At 56.0% G+C, this 19885-nt stretch overlaps 2 protein-coding genes across 4 annotated transcripts; one reads left to right on the forward strand and one right to left on the reverse strand.

Annotated features, from left to right (window-relative positions):
• Positions 1 to 1538: 1538 nt before the first annotated feature.
• ACAD8 (acyl-CoA dehydrogenase family member 8) lies at positions 1539 to 14092 on the reverse strand. 2 transcript variants are annotated; one of them, XM_056131476.1, is made up of 11 exons: positions 13934 to 14092; positions 10100 to 10200; positions 9578 to 9747; positions 8634 to 8743; positions 8313 to 8389; positions 7243 to 7380; positions 6680 to 6815; positions 6510 to 6607; positions 5313 to 5465; positions 4611 to 4713; positions 1539 to 2210 (listed from the first exon to the last, which is right to left on the reverse strand). In XM_056131476.1, the coding sequence occupies exons 1-11, from the start codon at positions 14040 to 14042 to the stop codon at positions 2158 to 2160; spliced, it is 1248 nt and encodes a 415-aa protein (XP_055987451.1). In that variant the 5' UTR covers positions 14043 to 14092; the 3' UTR covers positions 1539 to 2157. The 2 variants fall into 2 exon arrangements, with proteins under 2 accessions (XP_055987451.1, XP_055987452.1); XM_056131477.1 differs by lacking the exon at positions 10100 to 10200 and having other exon boundaries at positions 13934 to 14072.
• A 210-nt stretch (positions 14093 to 14302) lies between these two features.
• THYN1 (thymocyte nuclear protein 1) lies at positions 14303 to 19869 on the forward strand. Of its 2 annotated transcripts, none has more exons than XM_056131480.1 (7): positions 14303 to 14690; positions 16618 to 16790; positions 17801 to 17869; positions 18504 to 18596; positions 19040 to 19135; positions 19342 to 19492; positions 19740 to 19868. In XM_056131480.1, the coding sequence occupies exons 1-7, from the start codon at positions 14648 to 14650 to the stop codon at positions 19781 to 19783; spliced, it is 669 nt and encodes a 222-aa protein (XP_055987455.1). In that variant the 5' UTR covers positions 14303 to 14647; the 3' UTR covers positions 19784 to 19868. The 2 variants fall into 2 exon arrangements, with proteins under 2 accessions (XP_055987455.1, XP_055987454.1); XM_056131479.1 differs by having other exon boundaries at positions 14305 to 14690; positions 19737 to 19869.
• The last annotated feature ends 16 nt before the right edge of the window (positions 19870 to 19885 follow it).

Here is a 19885-nt window from a genome sequence, read left to right on the forward strand (position 1 = left end):
TGGCTCACTTTGTACAAGCAGCTTGCTGAGAACTGTGTTAGATATAGAAGGTCTGTGTTAGAGAAAAATTTTCTGATATGAACCGCGCTAGAGACATGTTGTATCTGATACGGATTGCATTAGAGACATGTTTTATCCGATATGAACCACATTAGAGTTGTTTTATCTGATACGGACTGCACTAGAGATATTTTCTCTGATACAGATTGCATTATCAATATTTCCCCATTTTCTCAACTAAGAGTCAACCATGACCCAGGGAGGTACCAAGGAGAGGCACAAATCCAACAAGTCTGGCTCAGCCGACCTCTGGGCTAAGAATCTACAGGACACTTTACAGACATAAAGGAGAGTGGGGTGGGGAGGGCTTGGTGGTTGGTGGCCTTGCAGGAGAACCTGGTGACTGGCCCTGCTGACCTGTCCTTCCCCATTCGTGTTCAAGCCCAGACACATCCCAGAATGTCCTCCAGAGTCAACTCATCTTACTACTTTTACTTTTTGGTGGGGTTAGGGGAACTTAGGTCACACCTGGCAGAGTTCTGGGCTTCCTTCTCATGCTGTGCTCAGTGATCTCTTCTGGTAGGGCTCAGGGCATTGAACCTGACAGTGGCTTGTGAGGCCAATGCCTACCCATTGTACTATCCTTCCAGTCCTCACCTTACCATTTCTTACCTGTTATAAACCCGTGGCTTTGCCTCGCTTACAAAATTAACACGAAGGTCTTTATCATTTTCGCCACAAACTAGGCCAATGCCAGAAGCCGGAAGCAGCAAACCCCACACGTCTCCCATTCCTGGCTCTTTCTTGTCTCCTCAAATATTTCTTACTTTCAAAAAGCTTAATTTGAATTTCCACTCAGGAAACACGCATGCTTTCCTACTGTAAATCTGTTGCCACTGGCAGTGCAGCCCTCAGAATAAGGCCTTCGGAGAGAAACATATTTTAGACCTTATAGTATTCCCACACCTTGTACCCTCAAATAGCTCACACGTTTCCTCCCATGGAGTCTGCGCTGAGAAGGGTTCCTGTTCAGGTTACCTGTCACTGGCTGGAGCTCACATCTCTTGGATATCAGATAAGGACTGGAATAATGTGAAGATCAGTTATAACAGAGTCTCCACGAGGCTTCCAGTTTCAAATATTACTTTACACGGTCTTTCACAAATCACAAAACCTTAGCTCGCAAAACTAGTAGTAACTTTTAAGGGCCAATGTTAAAAAAAGACAACTTGGTTGAGGAAATCTAAAATTGAGTTGAACTTTTTAAATTTTTTTTGTCTTTTTGGGTCACACCCAGCAATGCTCAGGGGTTACTCCTGGCTCTGCACTCAGGAATTACTCCTGGTAGTGCTCAGGGGACCATATGGGATGCTCGGAATCAAACTCGGGTCGGCCGTGTGGAAGGCAAGCGCCCTACCTGTTGTACTACCACTCCAGCCCAAGTTAAACGTTTAATTAACTAAAAGCTTTAAAATAATTGTAAAAGGTATTAGAGAGAAATAAAGATAAACTAAAAGCCACTTCAGTAGAACTGGAGATATTATGGAGAAGTTGGTTTTATTTATCAATGTAGTGATTAAAAATACTTTAAAAGAGGACTAACTTTTAAAAAGGAAGCAACGATTCAGAAAAAATATATAACCAAAGCAACGGATCAGGAAGGGCAAGGAGGGGCTCTGAGCGCCACTCCAGACCCCAGGCTACCAACAACAAAGTTCCAAATGACCTCAGCGCTGAGCACCCAAGTGGTGTTCCCCACATCACAGCTCATTCAGACGTCAGACACGTCTTCCTCCCTACTCCTTCCTTGGCTGGAGTGTTCCAAGGACGCTCGGATGAGGGGCTGCGACATGGGCACTGGAGTGTGTCCACTTGCGTCTCCACCATGCCAAGACTCCTGGAAGGATTTGGTGAAGCAGCGAGACCACGTGGGTCGGAGGAAGGGCTTTGGCGTGAGCGGGGATTCCTCCCAGTCACCTTTCCCAGACACGCATGTGGTCGGTATTTGACACTGTCCCTCTGCAAAGGCTTGCCCAGCCCTGCCTGCAGGGGCCACTGCTGCAGTTGTGGAAGCGCCCTTCTCCCGTTACCCCCCCATGGGCGCTCAGCCCTGGTTTTTGACCGCAGCAGCCCCCTGGCCAGACTCGAGGCTGGGTGCTACTCCTGCAACAGGCTGCGTGACACCAGCATCCTCATCACTTCGTTGCTACCTGCAAGAGGGAGAGAGCAGAGGGTTAAAAACACTATAGCCAGTCCCACGCTCTGGGAGGTGCTGGTGGGGCCAGTGTCACCTAAACCCAGCTCGGGACAAGACGGCGCAGGCGGAAAAGAGGCAGGAAGTGAGGGGGAACTTTATATTACAACAACAGCAACAAAGTCTCTTGGGCCAGAGCGATGGTACAGCATGAGGGTGCCTGCCTTACGCAGAACCGACCTGGGTTCACTCTCCAGCATCCCATGTGGTCCCCTGAGCATGGCCAGGAGAGACCCGAGTACAGAGCCAGGAGGAAACCCTGCATATTGCCGTATGTGTCCCCAAAACCAAAACCAAACACACACACACACACACACACACACACACACACACACACAAACAATGCCAAAATAATTAAAAACAAAAGTCTCTCTCAGGTGGCACCAGGTATGAAAATCTGATGGAGGGTATGAGAGTCTTTTATACACATAAAGCTATCAAGTTATAATCCTGAAATTCTATTTTAATCAATGATAAATCAATTTGAAAAAAGAAAAAGGAGCTGGAGCGATAGCACAGTGGGTAGGGCATTTGCCTTGCACGCGGCCGACCCAGGTTTGATTCCCAGCATCCCATATGGTCCCCCGAACACCACCAGGAGCAATTCCTGCGTGCAGAGCCAGGAGTAACCCCTGTGCATCACCAGGTGTGACCCCAAAAGAAAAACAAACAAACAAACAAACAAAAAACATCACCCCATTGGGAGTGAGTACAGAGGACAGGGCCACTTGCCTTGCACACCGTCAACCCAGGTTTGATCCCTGGCATCCCATGTGGTTCCTAAGCACTGCCAGGAGAGGTCCCAGAGTGCAGAGCCAGGAATACGCCTGAGCATCACATCACTGGAGTGTGGCTCAAAACACAAAAGACAAAAACCCTCCCATAAAAGCAGAGAAAAATACAAACCAGGATCAGGGAGCGGCTCAATGGGGGGGCTGCACAAACACTTCCTGTGCAGGAGGCTTGGTCCAGATTCGTGAGCACTGTCCAGGGACCCCTGGGCAGCGTCTGGAACAGTCCCTGAGCACTGCTGGGTGTGTGCCCCCACAAACAGAACAGTCAAATAAAAACAAACTGTCCTGGAGCCAGATCAACAGTACATCGGGTAGAGCCGACCTCGCATGCAGCCGACCCGGGTTCGACCCTGGCACTGTAAATGATCATCTGAACCCACCAGAAGCAAGCCCCGAGCACTTCCAGGTGTGGCATCCCACCCCACAAAAAAGATTGGTGGGGCCTGGAATCGCCCTATCCCTTTACACAAGGGCCATTTATCCCAATAAGGTTACAAGGCGGCATCAGCAGGAGGGAGGCTCCCTTGGCGAGCCTGCGGGATGAGGCCCACAGCAGGCAGGATGGACAGAGCAAGACGGGGGGGAACGAGTTTGCGGTAGGCAGCAGCTGCCTCCTCTGAGGCCCTTGCTGGTGACGGGCGCCAGAGCTCAGGCCCTGACAGAAACCAGGCTGGTGGGTTCAGGCATCTGCTGGCACCGACCCCTGACCTTGTGTGGTTCTGGAAGACTGTAAATGCCCTGCGGCTAGTGCTCTCAGACTCCACCTCTGTCCCGGGGCTCCTGCAGCACCCATGACCCCTGCACATCACTCAGGGAGCATTTCCAGCCCCGCCCCAGGGCTGTGCAGGGCACAAACTTCTGGGGGGTCTGTGAGAAGTGTGAGGAATACAGTCAATCTCAGGCTGTGGCCACGTTCCTGGCCTGCTGCCCACAGTGCCCACTGCCTGGCCAGACACTTACTCTGTAGGTGAATGACCCCGAGTCACGCCAAGGGAGATGGTTCCTCTGGATGTGCCTCCTGGGCTGCTGGCTTGTTTGTTTTGGGGTCATACCTGGCAGTGCTGTGCCGAGGAGTTACTCCTGGCTCTGTACTCAGGGCTCACTCCTGGAGAGTTTGGGGGATCCTTTTGGATGTCTGGGATTAAACCTAGGCCGGCCAATGCAAAGCAAGTGCCCTCCCCACTGTCTGAAGGCTCCAGCCCGCCACTTACCCCGAGCACCTCTGTCCTGAGGTTCTGGAACCTCTGAGGCCCGGGCTGCAGCAGCTGGGCCGGCCTGCGGGCTGGTACCACCGTTTCTAAGCAGTAAGAACTAATCACTGCTGTTTTTCCTTTTGATTCGGGGCTGCCTCTGGCAGTGCTCAGGGATCAGTTTGTGTTGTTCTCAGGAAACCATGGGGGCCCCGGGCCAGCTGCGTGCAGGGCACGCATCTCCCGGTGCCATCTCTTGGCCCAACTGCTGGTGTTACACACAGTGTTAAGGACACAAGGGCCCCGTCCTGGCTCATGGTCACCTCAGTGCTGGGCTGGAGGAGAAGCCGGGACTGACGGACAGAGCCTCACCTTCCAGGATCTGGTGGACTCTGGAGTCGCGCACGTACTGCTGGACAGCGTAGTCCTTCAGGTACCCGTAGCCCCCGTGCATCTGCAGGGCCTGGTTGCAGATCTGTGGGCGCAGCCACAAGGTCAGACCCGCGCTGGGTAGACCCAGCTGGCAGTTCTCCTCCAACCCCGCTCAGATCTGACCGGGGAAGCCCATCCCAGCAGGGCGTGGCTGTGCGCCTGGGGGGTCTGCTCCCCTCAGTCCACTGCATGGAGGGGGTGGGCCCAGTCTTTCCAGCTTCTCTCCAGCTGGGTGGGTGCAAGACAGAACCGTGCAGTTAGATTGCGCAGAGCCACGGCGCCACCTAGTGGTGCAGCAGCCTCAATGCGGGCTCATCGCTGCTGCCGGCACGCAGCCAGGGATGGAGCCGCAGACACCCAGCCAGCGTCTGAGAAGGGCTGTGAGGGCAGGTGCAGCGCGCCCCCTGGCGGACAGATGCGAGTACTGCAACCAGAGGGCGCCCGTGCAAAAGCACACGCGCGTGCCCGCCCAGCAGCAGCGTGCATATGTGAGCACCACACCCAAGAGGTGTGACCTGGGGATCACAACAGCTGAAGCGAAAGGGTCGGAGGACACGGGGGTCAGGTTCCCACGCAGGGCACTCTGAGTGTCCTGGTCCCAGGAGAGCCCTGCATCCACCTGAGCCGTGGTGGGGGACTTACAGTGAAGCATTCGTCTGTGGCAAAGAGCTTGGCCATGGAGCACAGGGCCACGGCATCCTCCCGGTCCTCCTGCAGCGCCACGGCCGCGTTGCGGATCATCAGTCTCGAGGCCACCAGCCGCGTGGCCATGTCAGCCAACTTGAACTGCAGGTACTGGGCGCCGGGAGGACAGGGGAGGTTTGTGGCAGCTGCACCGGCTCCACAGACTGGCAAAGGAGGGACCCGCTGCCGGGGTCACTCCTGGTGGTGCTGGGGGTCCAGGCAGTGCCTGGGGCTGTACCTGGAATCCCTGCACTCCGGCCTTTCCAGCTGTCTCCCTGCCCAGGAGGTCCCTTTCGTTCTTTCGGGATTTTTTTTGGGGGGGGGGGGGGGGCGGGTTGGAGGAGAGGCACATCCAGCAGTGCTCAGGGGTTACTCCTGGCTTTGCACTCAGGGATCACTTCTGGCAGTGCTCAGGGGATCATATGGGATGCCGGGGATGGAACCTGGGTCAGCTGTGTGCAAGGCAGGCACCCTGCCCGCAGCTGCACTACTTCTCTGAGGAGGCCCTATCCTAAGTGACCCACACCTCAGGTCTCCCGCCCCTTCTGCAGAAAGGGGATTCACTTGCCCTGCTGCCCTTTATCTCCTTAGCAGGCCGCTGGGGGGGAGGGGATGTGGGTTTTTTTTCTTTTTTTGCAGTAAAGCTGGATTTTGGTTCTTCCCTAGATCCCCTTAAGAGACAGAACATGGATGAAGACATGTGTCATGCATGTGGCCAGCCCGAATTTGATCCCCAGTACCTTAGCGGCCCGCCAGGAGTGATACCTGAGCAGAGAGCAAGGAGTAAGCCCTGAGCACTACTTGGTGTGGCCCCCAAATAAAACTAAACCAAAAGCTCTGCTCTTGCTGCCCCCCCCCCCCCTCGGGCCCCTTCCTGAGCCTGAGGGTTGAGTGGCCCAGCTCCATTGCCTGAGTATCATCATCAGTGGTTCCTGGGCCCTCTGGTTCTGCCTCCTGAGGCTGGGTGTCAGCTCACCGGCTGGGCTGGAGCCTTATCCAGCACGCAGCCCGGACTCTGGTCACTGAGCAGCAGGGGAGGCATCCTGGCCCTGGACATCCAGGAAGGACTGCTCAGGGGAACCACGGCTCTGGCCTGGTCAGACCAGGATGAGCCTCTCGGAGACTCGCTGCAAGCACAGAGACCCGGGTGCATACCTGGTTACTGGCCAGGGGCTCTCCAAATTGCTTGCGGATGTTGAGGTGGTCCCGGGTGAGGACGACGGATGCGTGGGCAGCCCCCAGGGAGCAGGATGCTGCAGGGGGAAGAGTCGCTGTTTCTGGGGAGCAGGACTGGGCCCCTGCCCCCACCCGCACCCCGTGCTCACCGACGTTGATCCGTCCCCCGTTCAGCCCCTTCATGGCGATGAGGAAGCCCTGGCCCTCACTCCCGATCCTGTTGGCTGCAGGCACCACGCAGTCTTCGAAGATCACGGCACGGGTGGGCTGTGAATTCCACCCCACCTGGCAAAGAGGGGGGCAGTGTGGGTGCCAGGCACCCCCGCCAGCAGCTATCCCCACAAGATGTCGGCGTAGACGGCTCGCTTAGAAATGTGCCTCCAGGGTACTGTGGGAGCCCTCGCATTGCCCACACTCGGCCCCTGTGGGTTCACTTTATCTGCACTGAATAGGGAGTGTCTCCCACATGGTACTCAGAGGCCCAGGGCCTCTCCTGGTGATTCCCAGCTGGCCTGGCCAATGCCTCAGCGTGAGGCTGGAGGATGCTAGGCTGCTTGTGCCCTGTGGTACCAGGGACCTGACCCAGGAGGACACGTGCAAGGTGACATGTGTCACCTTGGGGAACTTGGGGGCTGTGCTCAGGGATCGCTCCTGGCGGGCTCAGATCCCTGGGCCTCATCCCCTGTGCCACCTCTCGGTCCCAATCACTCACCTTCTTCTCCTTCTTGCCAAAGCTGAGGCCAGGGGTCCCCTTCTCGATGACGATGCATGAGATGCCCTTGGGGCCCGGTCCCCCAGTCCGACACATGACCACATAGGTGTCTGACTCGCCGCCTCCGCTGATGAAGGCCTGAGGGACAGGGAACGGGAACACCGGGCTCAGGCCTGGGGCCTAATGCCAGGAAGACCCAGCAGAGGGAGGAAGTTCCAAAAGTGACAGACCGACAGGACCAGTGGAGAGACGGCAATGAACAATGACACAGAAAGGGAAGAGCAGAGCCGGGCAAAGCGAAGGGGCAGTGGTCACTCCCCAACATGAGGCTGCCTGCAGCTGGGAGAGGCTCAGGGTCACGGGCTGGCCCCTGAGCACTGCCTGGTGCGGCCCCGGGGGCCCCCAGCTCCACTGGGCTCCGAAGTGCCCCCACCAGAGAGAAAACAAAAGGCCCCACCCAGCAGGAGCTCAGGGGTCACTCCAGCACTCAGGAACCACAGGCGGTGCCAGGGAGCAAACCAGGGTCAGCTGCGGGCAGGCAAAGGCCTCCCCCTCACTCCCTCTCTAGCCCCGTCCCAAATAAATGTCAGACCTGGTGGGGGAGGCCGGGGAGCGCACCACGGGCAGCACCTGCCTAGAAGGCCAACGGAGCTGCCTGCGGAGTCCAACTCTCGGCACCACACAGACCACAGCCAATGGGCTGCTGGCAGCACACACGCAGCAGGAGATGCCAGCACCCCAGCCCCACGCCCGGCCTGGGCCACACCAGCACAGCAGCTACAGCAACAGAGAGGGAGGGGGGAGGGGAGACGTGCACACGCCACGCACGCACAGTCCCCGCTGAAAATATTCCCCAGCTGTTGCAGGGGAAAGATTTCCTGGGACCTGGGAAATAGCCCAAAGTGCTCAGAAGAGGCTTTGCCCGGGGGAGGCCCGGGTGATCCGGCACTGCCCAGCACCCAGGGTGTGACCCCGGCACTGCCTGGCACCCCGCACAGTGAGCATCCAGACCCGCAACCAGGAGATGAAGGGGCAGTGCCTTCAGCACAGGAAGAACGGCAAGCCGGCACCTTGGAGCCGTTGAGAATGTAATGGTCTCCTTGCAGCTTAGCTGATGTCAGCAGTGAGGCGGCGTCACTCCCACTCCCTAGAGTGAATGGGAAAAGGTTGGCAGGGCTCAGGCGCCAGGCCCGCAGCCAGCCCAGAGCCTGTGGTGGGCACAAGGCTGGAGCCCTGAGACTCCCGGCACTTGCTGGCCAGGGCACCGGCAGCAGCCTCGGGTGAGCCTGTCTGCGAGGGGCCTCGGTCTGTGAACTCGCCCATGTGCCCTGTCCAAGCCCACCTCCGGCGGGGGCCCCCCCGGCACCAAACTGGGCCGCCTACGGACCCACCTGGCTCGGTGAGGCAGTAGGAAGCGAACTTCTCCATGGAGCAGAGCGGGGGGCAGAACTTCTTCCTCTGCTCCTCATTCCCGAAGGTGTCGATCATCCAGACACACATGCTAGAGAGAGAGCGAGAGAGCGTGAGACAGACAGACAGACAGAGACCGACACAGCGAGAGAGAAAGCAAGAGTGAGCAAGAGAGAGTGGGAAAGAGTTAAGGGAGAGAGAGAGAGCAAGGCAGAGAGAGTGCGGGAGAGCAAGAGAGCGAGAGAGAGGAGGAGAGAGAGAGCGTGGGAGAGGGAGAGAGGGCTGGAGGGGTAATACAGTGGGTAGGGCGTTTGCCTTGCACGAGGCCGACCCAGGTTCGATTCCCAGCATCCCGTATGTTCCCCCGAGCACCACCAGGAGTAATTCCTGAGTGCAGAGCCAGGAGTAATTCCTGCGGCTGGGAGAGGCTCAGGGTCACGGGTTGGCCCCTGAGCACTGCCTGGTGCGGCCCTGTGCATTGCCGGGTGTGACCCACAAAGAAAAAGAAGAGAGGGAATAGGGGAGAGAGACCAAGAGAGGGAGAGAGCGAGAGAGCGGAGAGAGTGAGGGGTGCAGGACAGGCACGGCAGAGGCCAGCACTGTCCCCCTGGGGACAGTGACCAGTGGGGCTGTGTCACGCCCGCACTGTCCGGACTCTTCTCCTTAGGGGAAGGTGCTGCCCTCCAGCCCCACGGTCTCACTTTCCCAAATGACTGCAGGCTCCACTGGGGTGAGGCTGAGGCGCAGTGGCCTGGCCCCTCCACTGGACAGGCCCGATCGGGGAGCCAAGAGGAAGTCACACACCAGCTTCAGGCCCGCCAGCGGTGACGGGTCTGCTGCAGACCCTGCTGCTGGCTGCTCGGGAGCGCGAGGAGCCGCATCTGTGCCCGCAGCCCCTCCCGGCCGCCCCATGCCCTGCGCTTACTTGTGGATGCTGATGTAGGCGGTGGTGCTGGTGCAGCCCGTAGCCAAGGCTTCGAAGATGACTGAGGCGTCCAGCCGGGACAGTCCAGAGCCCCCCACATCCGTGCGGACGTAGACGCCCCCGAAGCCCAGCTGCGCTGCCTTCCGCATCACCTCCACGGGGAACAGCTCCTGGGAGCGGAGAAGAGCGGGTCACGCATGCAGGCCAGGGGACCAGGACTGGCATAGGGGATCTTCACAGGCCCGTCTGTCACCCCTCGGCGCTGGCCATCACCACGTTTGCTCTAAGGACTGACTTTCTAGCATGGAATAGCATGGAAGTTTCTTTTCACATCCGTAGAACCACCCTGGTTCTAAACTTGTCTGAATCTTTGTGCGATTAAGAAAGAAAAAAAAAGTCACAAGATGATGAAGATGCTTCCCAGGAGACCGCGCCCAACAGCATGGCTGCTGGAGAACGTGGACCCCGCCAGGACCAGGAGCTACAGACAAAGGTGGGCCCAGCCAGGACGTGAACGCCTACCTTCTGGTCCCATTCTGCCATATTTGGCGCCATCTCCCGGGCAGCAAAGTCAAAGGCCACTTTCTGAAATTCTTTCTGCTCCTCATTTAGTCCCATGGAAGCTGTGAGCCAAGACGGCACATATTCAGTTCCGGGTCAGGGGTCGGTGGGAGGAGGGCAGAGAAGCATCTGGAAGCAGGACAGGAGGTCTAGAGGGGGAAGTCCCCTTCTCAGACAGTGTCACCCAGCAGGACTCAATTGCTCAGGCCTTTTCCTTCCTGCTGTGCTCCCCAGTGAACTGGCTCCACTTAGACCCTCATCACTCCCTCAGTCCTCAATACTCTCCTCTCTGGCTTCCTCTCACACCCACACTGCAGGTTATTCAACATACACCATCCCTCGAGTTAGTTTTCCCTCTAGATGTCTTCCTTCCTTCTCTGTTCTGGAACTGTGTCCCCATTCCATGTCTGCTACATCTGCATCAACAAAACTTTCCCTTTTCTCTTTTTTTCTTTTCTTTTTGGGTCACACCTGGTGATGCACAGGGGTTACTCCTGGCTTTGCACTCAGGAATTACTCCTGGCAGTGCTCGGGGGACCATTGGTATGCTGGAAATCAAACCCGGATCAGTCACATTTGTTTGTTTTGAGGCCACAGCCAGCGATGCTCAAAGGTTCCTCCTGGCTGTGCACTCAGAAATTACTCTTGGCAATGCTGGGGATCAAACCTGGGTCAGCCCATGCAAGGCAAACGCCCTAACCACTGTGCTATCACTCCAGCCCCAACAAATCATTTTTAAAAGATCGGCTAGGAGAGACTCGTGGGCAGCCTTGGCAAAGCTGCCGGATGAAGAAAAGGCCGCTCTCAGGCAAGCCCTGATTACACGGCTGCTGTTTTCTTCCAGGGAGCTCGGAACTCTCAGCACATTCTCTGTTCTGATCAGCGTTGTGCCTTGGGGCTTGGTCCTTAAGGTCTAAGATACTGAAAAGCAAAGGACCATAAAACAGACCTACAAATACAACAGGCTGGAGCAGTAGTATAGCGTGTAGGGCACTTGCCTTGCATGGGCTGACCCAGGTTTGATCCCCAGCATCGCCAGGAGTAATTTCTGAGTGCACAGCCAGGAGGAACCCTTGAGCATCACTGGCTGTGGCCTCAAAACAAACAACAACGACAGAAACAACAAAACCCAAAACCCAAAAAATAACAGGCAGGTGGTAGAAGGTGGAGACCCACTGGGACAAAGAAGTCTGCCGGGAACCCCCAGCGGCTGTCAGAGGACACTGCACGGCACCGTGAGGAGGGGCTGTAGGGAAGCCCATCCCCACACAAACCAACGGTTCCCAGCACATGAACATTTTGCTTTTCCAACATCCTTGTTCTCCCAGCTGACTTCAACGAAAGATCTCTATTAGCAGTGGCTTCTGGTAACAGAAAAAGCCTCTTACAAGAAAAGGCGAAAAGGGAAACTGGAGCTCAGAGCTTTAGAGCCAACAGCACCTCAGAAAGGAGTGTGGCCCCCATCTCCTTCCCAAGGGCTGCGTTCTGCAGGGTGGCCGCCACTGTGTGTCGTGGGATTTCAGGTTTTACAAGCTACTGTTTTTTGTATATTTTTTTTTGGGGGGGGGGGGGCTAAAATGCTGCATATAAACTAAGGATCACTGTCACTTAAAGTAACTTCTTGATTCTGGAATGGTCTTGCAAGATTGCTCTGCTTGGGGCTGAAGCAATAGCACAGCGGATAAGGTGATTGCCTTGCCGACCTGGGTTTGATTCCCAGCATCCCATATGGTCCCCCGAGTACCTTGCAGCATTCAAATCCTGGTCACACTGGGTTGCAGCCCAGGAGTTCTGCAGGAAGACTATGGACAAGACTCACTGGGAAATTTGCTGGAGCGGGCAGCCCTGTGCTTTCCTGGGCGGGCACAGGCACGAGTCGGGGTCCTGTATGAGCTGAAGGAAGCCCGGCCTGCTCCAGGCCTCACCTGAAAGTGGGAAGCCAGGGAACGAGAGAAACACAGTATAGCAGGTAAGGTACCGCATGTGGTCACTCCAGAGCAGGGGTCACTCCTGGGTCAGGAATAACATCCTAAGCACTTTGGCTGTAGCCCAACTCTCAGCCCTTCCAAAAAGGGAAACTGAGGCAGATATGCAAGCAAGGGCCTTGGGTTTGATGAGCAGGATCATACAGTCCCCTGGTGTTGCAGGGAGCGAACCCTGAGCACCAAGTTGGAAGGCATTCTCAAGTCCTGTACTCACCCTGCCCTTCACCCCTAACTCCCCCAATAAGCCAAAAACAACCGAGGAAACTCAGAAGGAACATGTGGGAGGAGGATTAAAGACCAGGTTGGCCTGACCTGGCTTCATGGGGTCATAGGAGCCAGGATTGGGTTGGGTTGTCTGTAAAAATGCTCCTAGAGATCACAGCCCAGAGTTCACTCACAAAAGCATATTTATTGAGTATCTACCATGAAGCTAGGCTGAGGTTACAAAGATGAACATGGTCCATGCACACAGGATGAAATCAATATCCAGAAGAGTGACAGAATTTCAGTGCCAGCAGAAGCTAGGTAAGTGTTAACAGTTGCTATCATTCTTAGTTGACAGAGGAGATGTCAGCTTCTTGCTTAACTTCTTAAAACAAGTAGTCAGGGGCTGGAGCAATAGCACAGCGGGTAGGGCGTTTGCCTTGCATGCAGCCGACCCGGGTTTGATTCCCAGCATCCCACATGGTCCCCTGAGCACCGCCAGGGGTAATTCCTGCGTGCAGAGCCAGGAGTAAACCCTGTGCATCTCCAGGTGTGACCCAAAAAGAAAAAACAAAAACAAATAAAACAAGTAGTTAAAGAAACAAGAGGTTGATCACACAAGCCGAAACTGTATCTTTATAATAGGGAACAGCTGCACGCAAGTTACATAAAGGTAAATACAATGTGGTTACAAATCTTAAAGAGAGAGACTCAGTCCATCTTAGAGAAGGGGAACTCACATAGAGCGGTGCTGGAGAGAAAAGAACTGGTAAAGAGGAGTTAGGGAAGGCACACCCACAGCTAAGTAAGATTACTGACATTCTCCTTACATACATTCTAGCAACAGAACAGAAGCAGGGATTCCAGAAGCCAACAGCCACACTGAATTAGCCCAGGTAATAGAAACGGGGTGCAAAGGCGAGGAGGTGCCTGTAGAAAGATCCAAGAGTGTGCAAGAGGTCAAAGATAAAAACCCGAGGCCCTGAAGAACAAGAATGTTTTAATGTGTCCAAAGCGGATCCCTCCCTGGAGAACTAACAAACAGATGGAGAACCACCGAGAGCTTGAGTGCTGGAGAACGCTAGGATGGCTTTGGAGTTCTGATAGTTCTTGTCTGTACTGGGGGGAAGGGGGTCTTGCAAAGGAGGGGTGAACCCACCCGGGAGTGCTCGGGGGTCCATGTGGTGCCTTCCCAGCTGGTGCAGCTCTCGGGAAGTCGGGGCGCTCTATGGGAACCGGTCTGCGTTATTCCCTTGTTTAAAACGGGGGTCCCACTAGAGAGCGAGTAAATTCCTGGTCTGGGTGGCAGGAGGGAGGTGGGGCGAGACGGCGCAGCAGAGACCCAGGGCACCGAGGGTCAGCGCTGCGGGGGGCAGCCGCTGAGCCCCGCCCGGGTCGAGAGCGGACACGCAAAACGCGGGGACGAGGTGGGCAGCCAGGCGGACGCGAGGGGTGACAGCCCGGTGCGGGGGGGGGGGGGGCGCGAGCGCACGAGGGCAGCCAGCCAAGGAGGTGGAGCCGGGGTGGGGGTCGGCCGTCCGCGGCTGCAGAGGCCGAAGCCCCCCGCCCGGCGCCGGGACCCCTGCACCTTCAGGGTGAGCCTTACGGTCGATGCAGGAGACCAGGCAGCGGCGGGTGCTCCCCGGCCGGGCGGGGCCGAATCCGCGCAGGAGGCAGAGGCGCGTCCCGAGGCGCGCGCACCCACTCAGCAACATGTTCGCTCGGTACCGCCGGCGCCGCAAGCCCTTGACCTCGGCCCGCGGGGTCTTAAGCGCCGCCCCGCGCTGCACCCTGGGAGCTGTAGTCCTCTCGCCCCGCGCGGAGCCCTGGGGGTTGTAGTCCCTCCGCCCCGCGCTGCTCCCTGGGAAATGTAGTTCTTTTGACGAGGCTCGCACCGGGACCCGGGCGAGCTTTGCGGCACTGAGAACTACAACACCCAGAGATCCCTGAGACTAGAGCCCAGCGCCCGGGAGATACGTGCGACCTCGAGCGGGAATGCGCTGCTCAGACCCCCGGCACTTTGGAGGGTGGCTGGGGTCTTGCGAGCCGCATGGTGGGGCCTGTGCCGTGAAACGACTGAATGGATGAGAAGGACCCAGGGAAACAGACAGGGAGAGTTTGACGGCCAGGTTGTGCGAAGTGGAACGGGGAACGCAGATAAGCGGGGGGAGGTTTTGAGGGGCTGCAGCCCAGGACCCTCCGCGCCGCCAGACTCCGCACCCTCCAGTCTCCGACTGGCTCCGCGCAGTTTCCTGGAGGGAGTTGGAGGCTGCCTCCCGGACCTCTCGCCCGATTCCAGAGCCGACCCTGCGGGGATACCATGCCGAGACCCCAGAAGAGGCCGGCGGGGGCCGCGGGGCCAGGTGAGCTGCGCCTGGTCCGCAGAGGGCTCAGGCCCTCCCCCTGCGCACTACTCCTTTGAACCGTGCCCGGCGTCTCCTTACTCTTTCGTCCTCTTTCCTTGTTCGATACAGATAGGTGAGAAGGAAAACAAACGAAAAAACGCGCTGAGGTTAAGAACACGTGGTTCCTGATCTTTGAAAACATGCAAACAAAACTAGATGAAAGGCGCCTGTAACCGGGGCTGCTGCCCGAGAATGTGTTGTTTGAGTTACCCAGGCCGCAAAATCAGATGCACTTCCTCCACTCCTGAACAGGAAGAGCAGGAACTGAGCAAGAGTGCTCTTGGAGACAAGGTGCCCACAGGGATCCCAGGGGACACCAGGAACCGAAGCCAGGTTCGGAGAGGTAGACCATAGCCGGCGGATATTTAATAACCTCTGATAAGGCAGCTGGGGCTTTAAATCATAAGCCATGCAGGGCTGGAGAGATACGACAATGGGGAAGGTGCTTGCCTTCAGGGTGTGATCCCCGGCACTGCTTATGGTCCCCCAAAGCCCTCCAGGAGTAATCCCTGAGCACAGAGTCAGGACTGTGCCCACCACCCAAAAAAGTCAAAAACAAAGTGTTGGGACCAACCCGGGTGAGCAAGTCTGAAGCAGGGATGCCGTGAGGATTAAGAAAGGGCACAGAAATCAAAGCATGGGGTTAGAGGGCTCACAGTCTCACAGACTGAGACCCTAGCCTTCCTCCACTTCCGAAATTTATTGCTTAGAACCAGTCATCAGAAGAATAACATTTTTCAGCCAAATGTGTCTCTTAATCTATCCAGGCCAGACTTTTAACACATCTGATAGGACAAACATCTTTGTAACAGCCTTTCTCTAGGGCAGTTTCTTCCTGAGAGGGAGCAGATAGAGCAGATACATGACCCTGCCTGGCAGCATCCTGTCTCAGGTGACAGCATTTTGCATTTAAAAGTTCCATGAACTACCTGTCCTGACTCCTTATCTAACTTAGTCCTCAGCCAAAGCAGTTGCAGCTTATTCCTGAAATGTGGCATCAGATACAACAGTGGCAGGTGATTCTGCTGTTCACTTGTAGTCACCAGGGTCTGTGCCAGGGAGGAGGACATGTCCTAGGTCACCAGCTTCATTGAGTTCCATTAGGGTGAGACATAGAGTTTCAGGTATTAAAAAAAAAAAATAGGGGCTAGCGTGATAATACAGTGGGTCCAGTTCTCTAGAATAAAATCTAGGTTATAAACTCAAGATTATACAGTCCAGAGCTTTTGTCCTTAACTTGTCTTGGCACATTTAAGGAGCAGAAAGGAGGAGGAGCCTGCAAAGCACATGTGCAAAGGTAAAGACAGCGACGGTGCTATCAGCATATGTCACAGTGCCAGGCACTGCCTAAACCCTTTGCCATATCTCTTTGGTTTGGGGCCACACCCAGCAGTGCTCAGGGATTACTCCTGGCAGTGCTCAGGGGACCCTGTTGGGGCGCCAGGGATTGAATCTGGGTTGACTGCATGCCAGCCAACTATCTTACCTGCTATGCTCTTGTTCCAGCCCCTCTTTGCCCTATTTTACTGTGCCTTGGAAAGAAGTCCAAGAAGGTGCTCAATTGCCTCACCAGGGAGAATCACCTCAGGCCCAGGAGAGAAACAAAAAAAAAAAAAATTGGCTGTTTGTAGGCCGTTCTGCTGGGCCCCTGAGCCCTGAGTACGACCACGGAGGGTATTCCTGTCTGCAGGGGCTAAGCCAGATGACCTGTAGGATGGTGTTCTTGACCCAGTCTCTTTGCCAAGAAACACCTTCTGCAACTTGGGGTGCTGGGGGTGAAGGGCAAGGGTGGGGCATGGCCAGGGTTCGAATCCGGGCCTGACTCCAAGCCAACGCTCCTGCTCAGCAGCAGGCACCCCCACTCACTCCTGGCTTCTTTTTGCAGACAAGAAGGGGAAGCGTGTCAGGACGGCGCGGGCTGGGGAGGCAGCAGCGCAGACAAGGAGCTCTGGCCCTGCGGACACAGTGGCGTCCAGCCCCCGGGAGAAGAGCCTAGGCAGCTTCTGGCTGATGAAGTCGGAGCCCGAGAGCCGGCTGGAGAAAGGCGTAGATGTGAAGGTGGGGTGCAGGAGAATATGCGCTCTTTGGGGTTCTTTCTCCGCCGGGATTCATCGGGGAGGAGGCCTTTGGGCCATACCCCACAGTGCTCAGGGCTCTTCCTAGTGACCTTGTCGGTGCTGGGGAAACCATATTTGGTGCTGGGGATTCAGTTTGGGGTCAGCTGTGTGCTGCAGGGAGAGCAAGCACCTTAACTAGCAACTCCTTCTGGCCCCCTGCCTGGTCTTGGAGGGGCAGAAAGTGCGTAAGTGGGCGAGGGTCGAGTGATGTTTTGTCGCTCACCTGTTTGGTGAGTCCTCCATCGAAGGCCGTTTTCTAGAAAGGCTGGGGACAGTGCCATAGTTATTCTTGTAACTGGGCTGTCATAGCAAAAAAGTGGCGACAAGAAAACATGAGCAGGGGCCAGAGCCCTGATACAACAGGTAGGATTTGCCTTTTACGCAGCCCACCCAGTTCAGTCCCTGGCACCACAGATAGTCCCCAAGGACCACCAAGAATAATTCCTGAGTGCAGAACCAGGTGCATCATCAAAACAAAAGCAAAGGAAGAAAGAAAAAATTGTGAGCTAATGGCGTGGCTGTGTTCTAGTAAAAGCTGATTTACCTGGCCTGGACCAGGAACCTGTGCTCTTGCCACATCCATGCTGACAGGTCCCTGCTAATAGGTGGCATATTCTAAGGGATTGTAGGACGCCCTTCAAGGAATTAACCTTGATAATAACCCAGAAAAAAATGCAACTCGAAATACATTTTAGTCAAATGCAAACAGCCAGATTAATTTATCCGAGGCTTCAGTCATCTGGATGATCCGTTTCACAGACCCTCTCATTAGCAGATGAGTTACGTGCAGACTCCTTCCCTCCAGCTGATGGGTTGCTCTGGGGCTGTGTTCAGTGCTTGGCTTCCTCCCCCTGCTGTCAGTAGCGCCCCATGGGGGCAGAGCTCCCCACCGTCATGTGCTCTGCTTAGAGGGCGCAGGTGTGCCAATGACTGTTTCCTGCCGCCTCTTAGTTCAGCATCGAGGATCTCCAAGCAGAGCCTGGGCAGACAGCGTGCTGGGATGGCGTCCGCAACTACCAGGTAAGGGCGGGCCCAGGTGCTCTGTGGGTTTGGGGACGCTTCCTTCCTGTGGGCGAGATGGATGCAGAAACTCCCCCAGGCCAGTTCTGTGCTCTATCAGAACCCACACTTGACATGTGCTTACACTATCACTAATTTACTGTGTCTTCGTCCAATTCACAAAGGACATGTGTTCTGGCCAGTGCAGTGCCCTGGGACAAGCCTGAGTATCTTGTCAAAGACGAGAACTAAATGGAAGGTTGGGGGTGGGGAGGGGTGTAAAGAGAAGAGAAAAAACGTGTATAGGGTCAGAGACACAGTGAAAGTGTTATGACACTTCCCTTGCATTTAGCCAACCCGATTTCAACCCCCAGCGCCACACAGGGCCCCCTGAGTATCACTGGGTTCCACCCTGCAGGCCCTTCTGAACTCCACTGAGGTGGTCTGGGGAATCCCAAGAAGTTCCTAACACCACCGCATCCTTGGGCTCTGGCATCAGACTTGTGGCCTGCCGAGCTGAATTTGTCAGGAGGCTGCCCTCCCTTCCCGAGCCTCCTACAAACTCATCTTTCCAAAGCACACTCAGCTTCTGTGAGAAGTGTGCGTTTTCCACTCGGTGGGGAGGCTGATTCTTGCTGCTTCTCCCTTGCGTCAGGCCCGGAACTTCCTCAGAGCCATGAAGCTGGGGGAAAAGGCCTTCTTCTACCACAGCAACTGCAAAGAACCAGGAATCGCGGGCTTGATGAAGGTGAGCTGGGAGCCTCCGAGGCTCCCTCTCCTGGACACTCGCTTCTGTGGCCAAAGGGGTTCAGCGTGAATCATGAATAAAGAGGATGTGCTTCGGGAATGAAGCAAGACCACTCGGGGACCCTCCCGGGCCCAATGTAAGCTCCTCTGAGCCCAGAGTTCAACAGGAACAAAGGAATGGACTCTGGCAGCAGGAGGCGGCCATGTCTACAAGGAGTATTGCTAAGTTTGTGTTTGGCTGGGGAATGAATGTGCTTTGGAAACTTGGTCAGGACGGGAGTCCAGTCCTGTACTTGCCCAATATGGGCAGTTATGTCCACTGTCAGTGCCCTCACCAGCATCCCTGCTTGGCTGTGGGCCAAGAGTGCGTGGGCCACAAAATGTGTGCCTGCCCTGGATCCCAGGCGGTGTGTCAGAGTGCTGGTGTCTTGCCTTTGGTTTCAGATTGTGAAGGAGGCTTATCCAGACCACACCCAGTTTGAGAAAAGCAGCCCCCACTACGATCCCTCCAGCAGAGATGATGACCCCAAATGGTCCATGGTACAGAGGCTGGTTTGCCCTTTTGGAGGAGGGGGAGGATGTAGGAAGGGACGTTGATCTGGGGTGTTGTGAAGAAGCTCCTACACTTGGGAGACAAGCAGGACTTGGTGGCAACCGCCCTGGGGAACACCCTGCAGGTGGCAAGGACACAGCGGCATGACAAGGCTGGGCCTGTCATCCTGTCCCATCTCCTGCCATTCCCCCAGGTAGATGTACAGTTTGTTCGGCTGATGAGACGTTTCATTCCCCTGGCTGAGCTCAAGATCCATCACCAGGCCCACAAAGCCAACGGGGGGCCCTTAAGTAACATGGCCCTCTTCACCCGCCAGAGACTCTCCGTTCAGCCCCTGACCCCAGGTAAGGCGGGCACAATTGTGTCACCACACCACAGGATGACTCAGGGCCTTACCTCTGCTCTTTAGCCCCAGGTACCACTGGGAACTAGTTGTACTCCCTGGAGCATCCGTGAGAAAGCTCCTAGGCCCGTGTGTTTGCAGGCCCCATGCCCAGCCCCCACTGAGTGATGGGGTACTGCGCCTGACTTCCTGTTTGGGCAGGGGGCCAAGACCTAATTATTCTCCCCTTTCCTCCATTTTGGTAGAAGAGTTTGATTTTATTTTGAGCCTGGAGGAACAGGAGCCGAGTTAGTGAAGAGACAGCCTGCTTGAAACAGCCTGCCGGACTAGGCCAGACTGCACCCCCCGAGAATCCTGGCGCCCACTTCCCCCTCCCCCCCCCCCCCCAAGAAGA

Source organism: Sorex fumeus, unplaced genomic scaffold (assembly GCF_029834395.1).
Source record: "Sorex fumeus unplaced genomic scaffold, SorFum_2.1 ptg000091l, whole genome shotgun sequence".
NCBI classification, from domain to species: Eukaryota; Metazoa; Chordata; class Mammalia; order Eulipotyphla; family Soricidae; genus Sorex; species Sorex fumeus.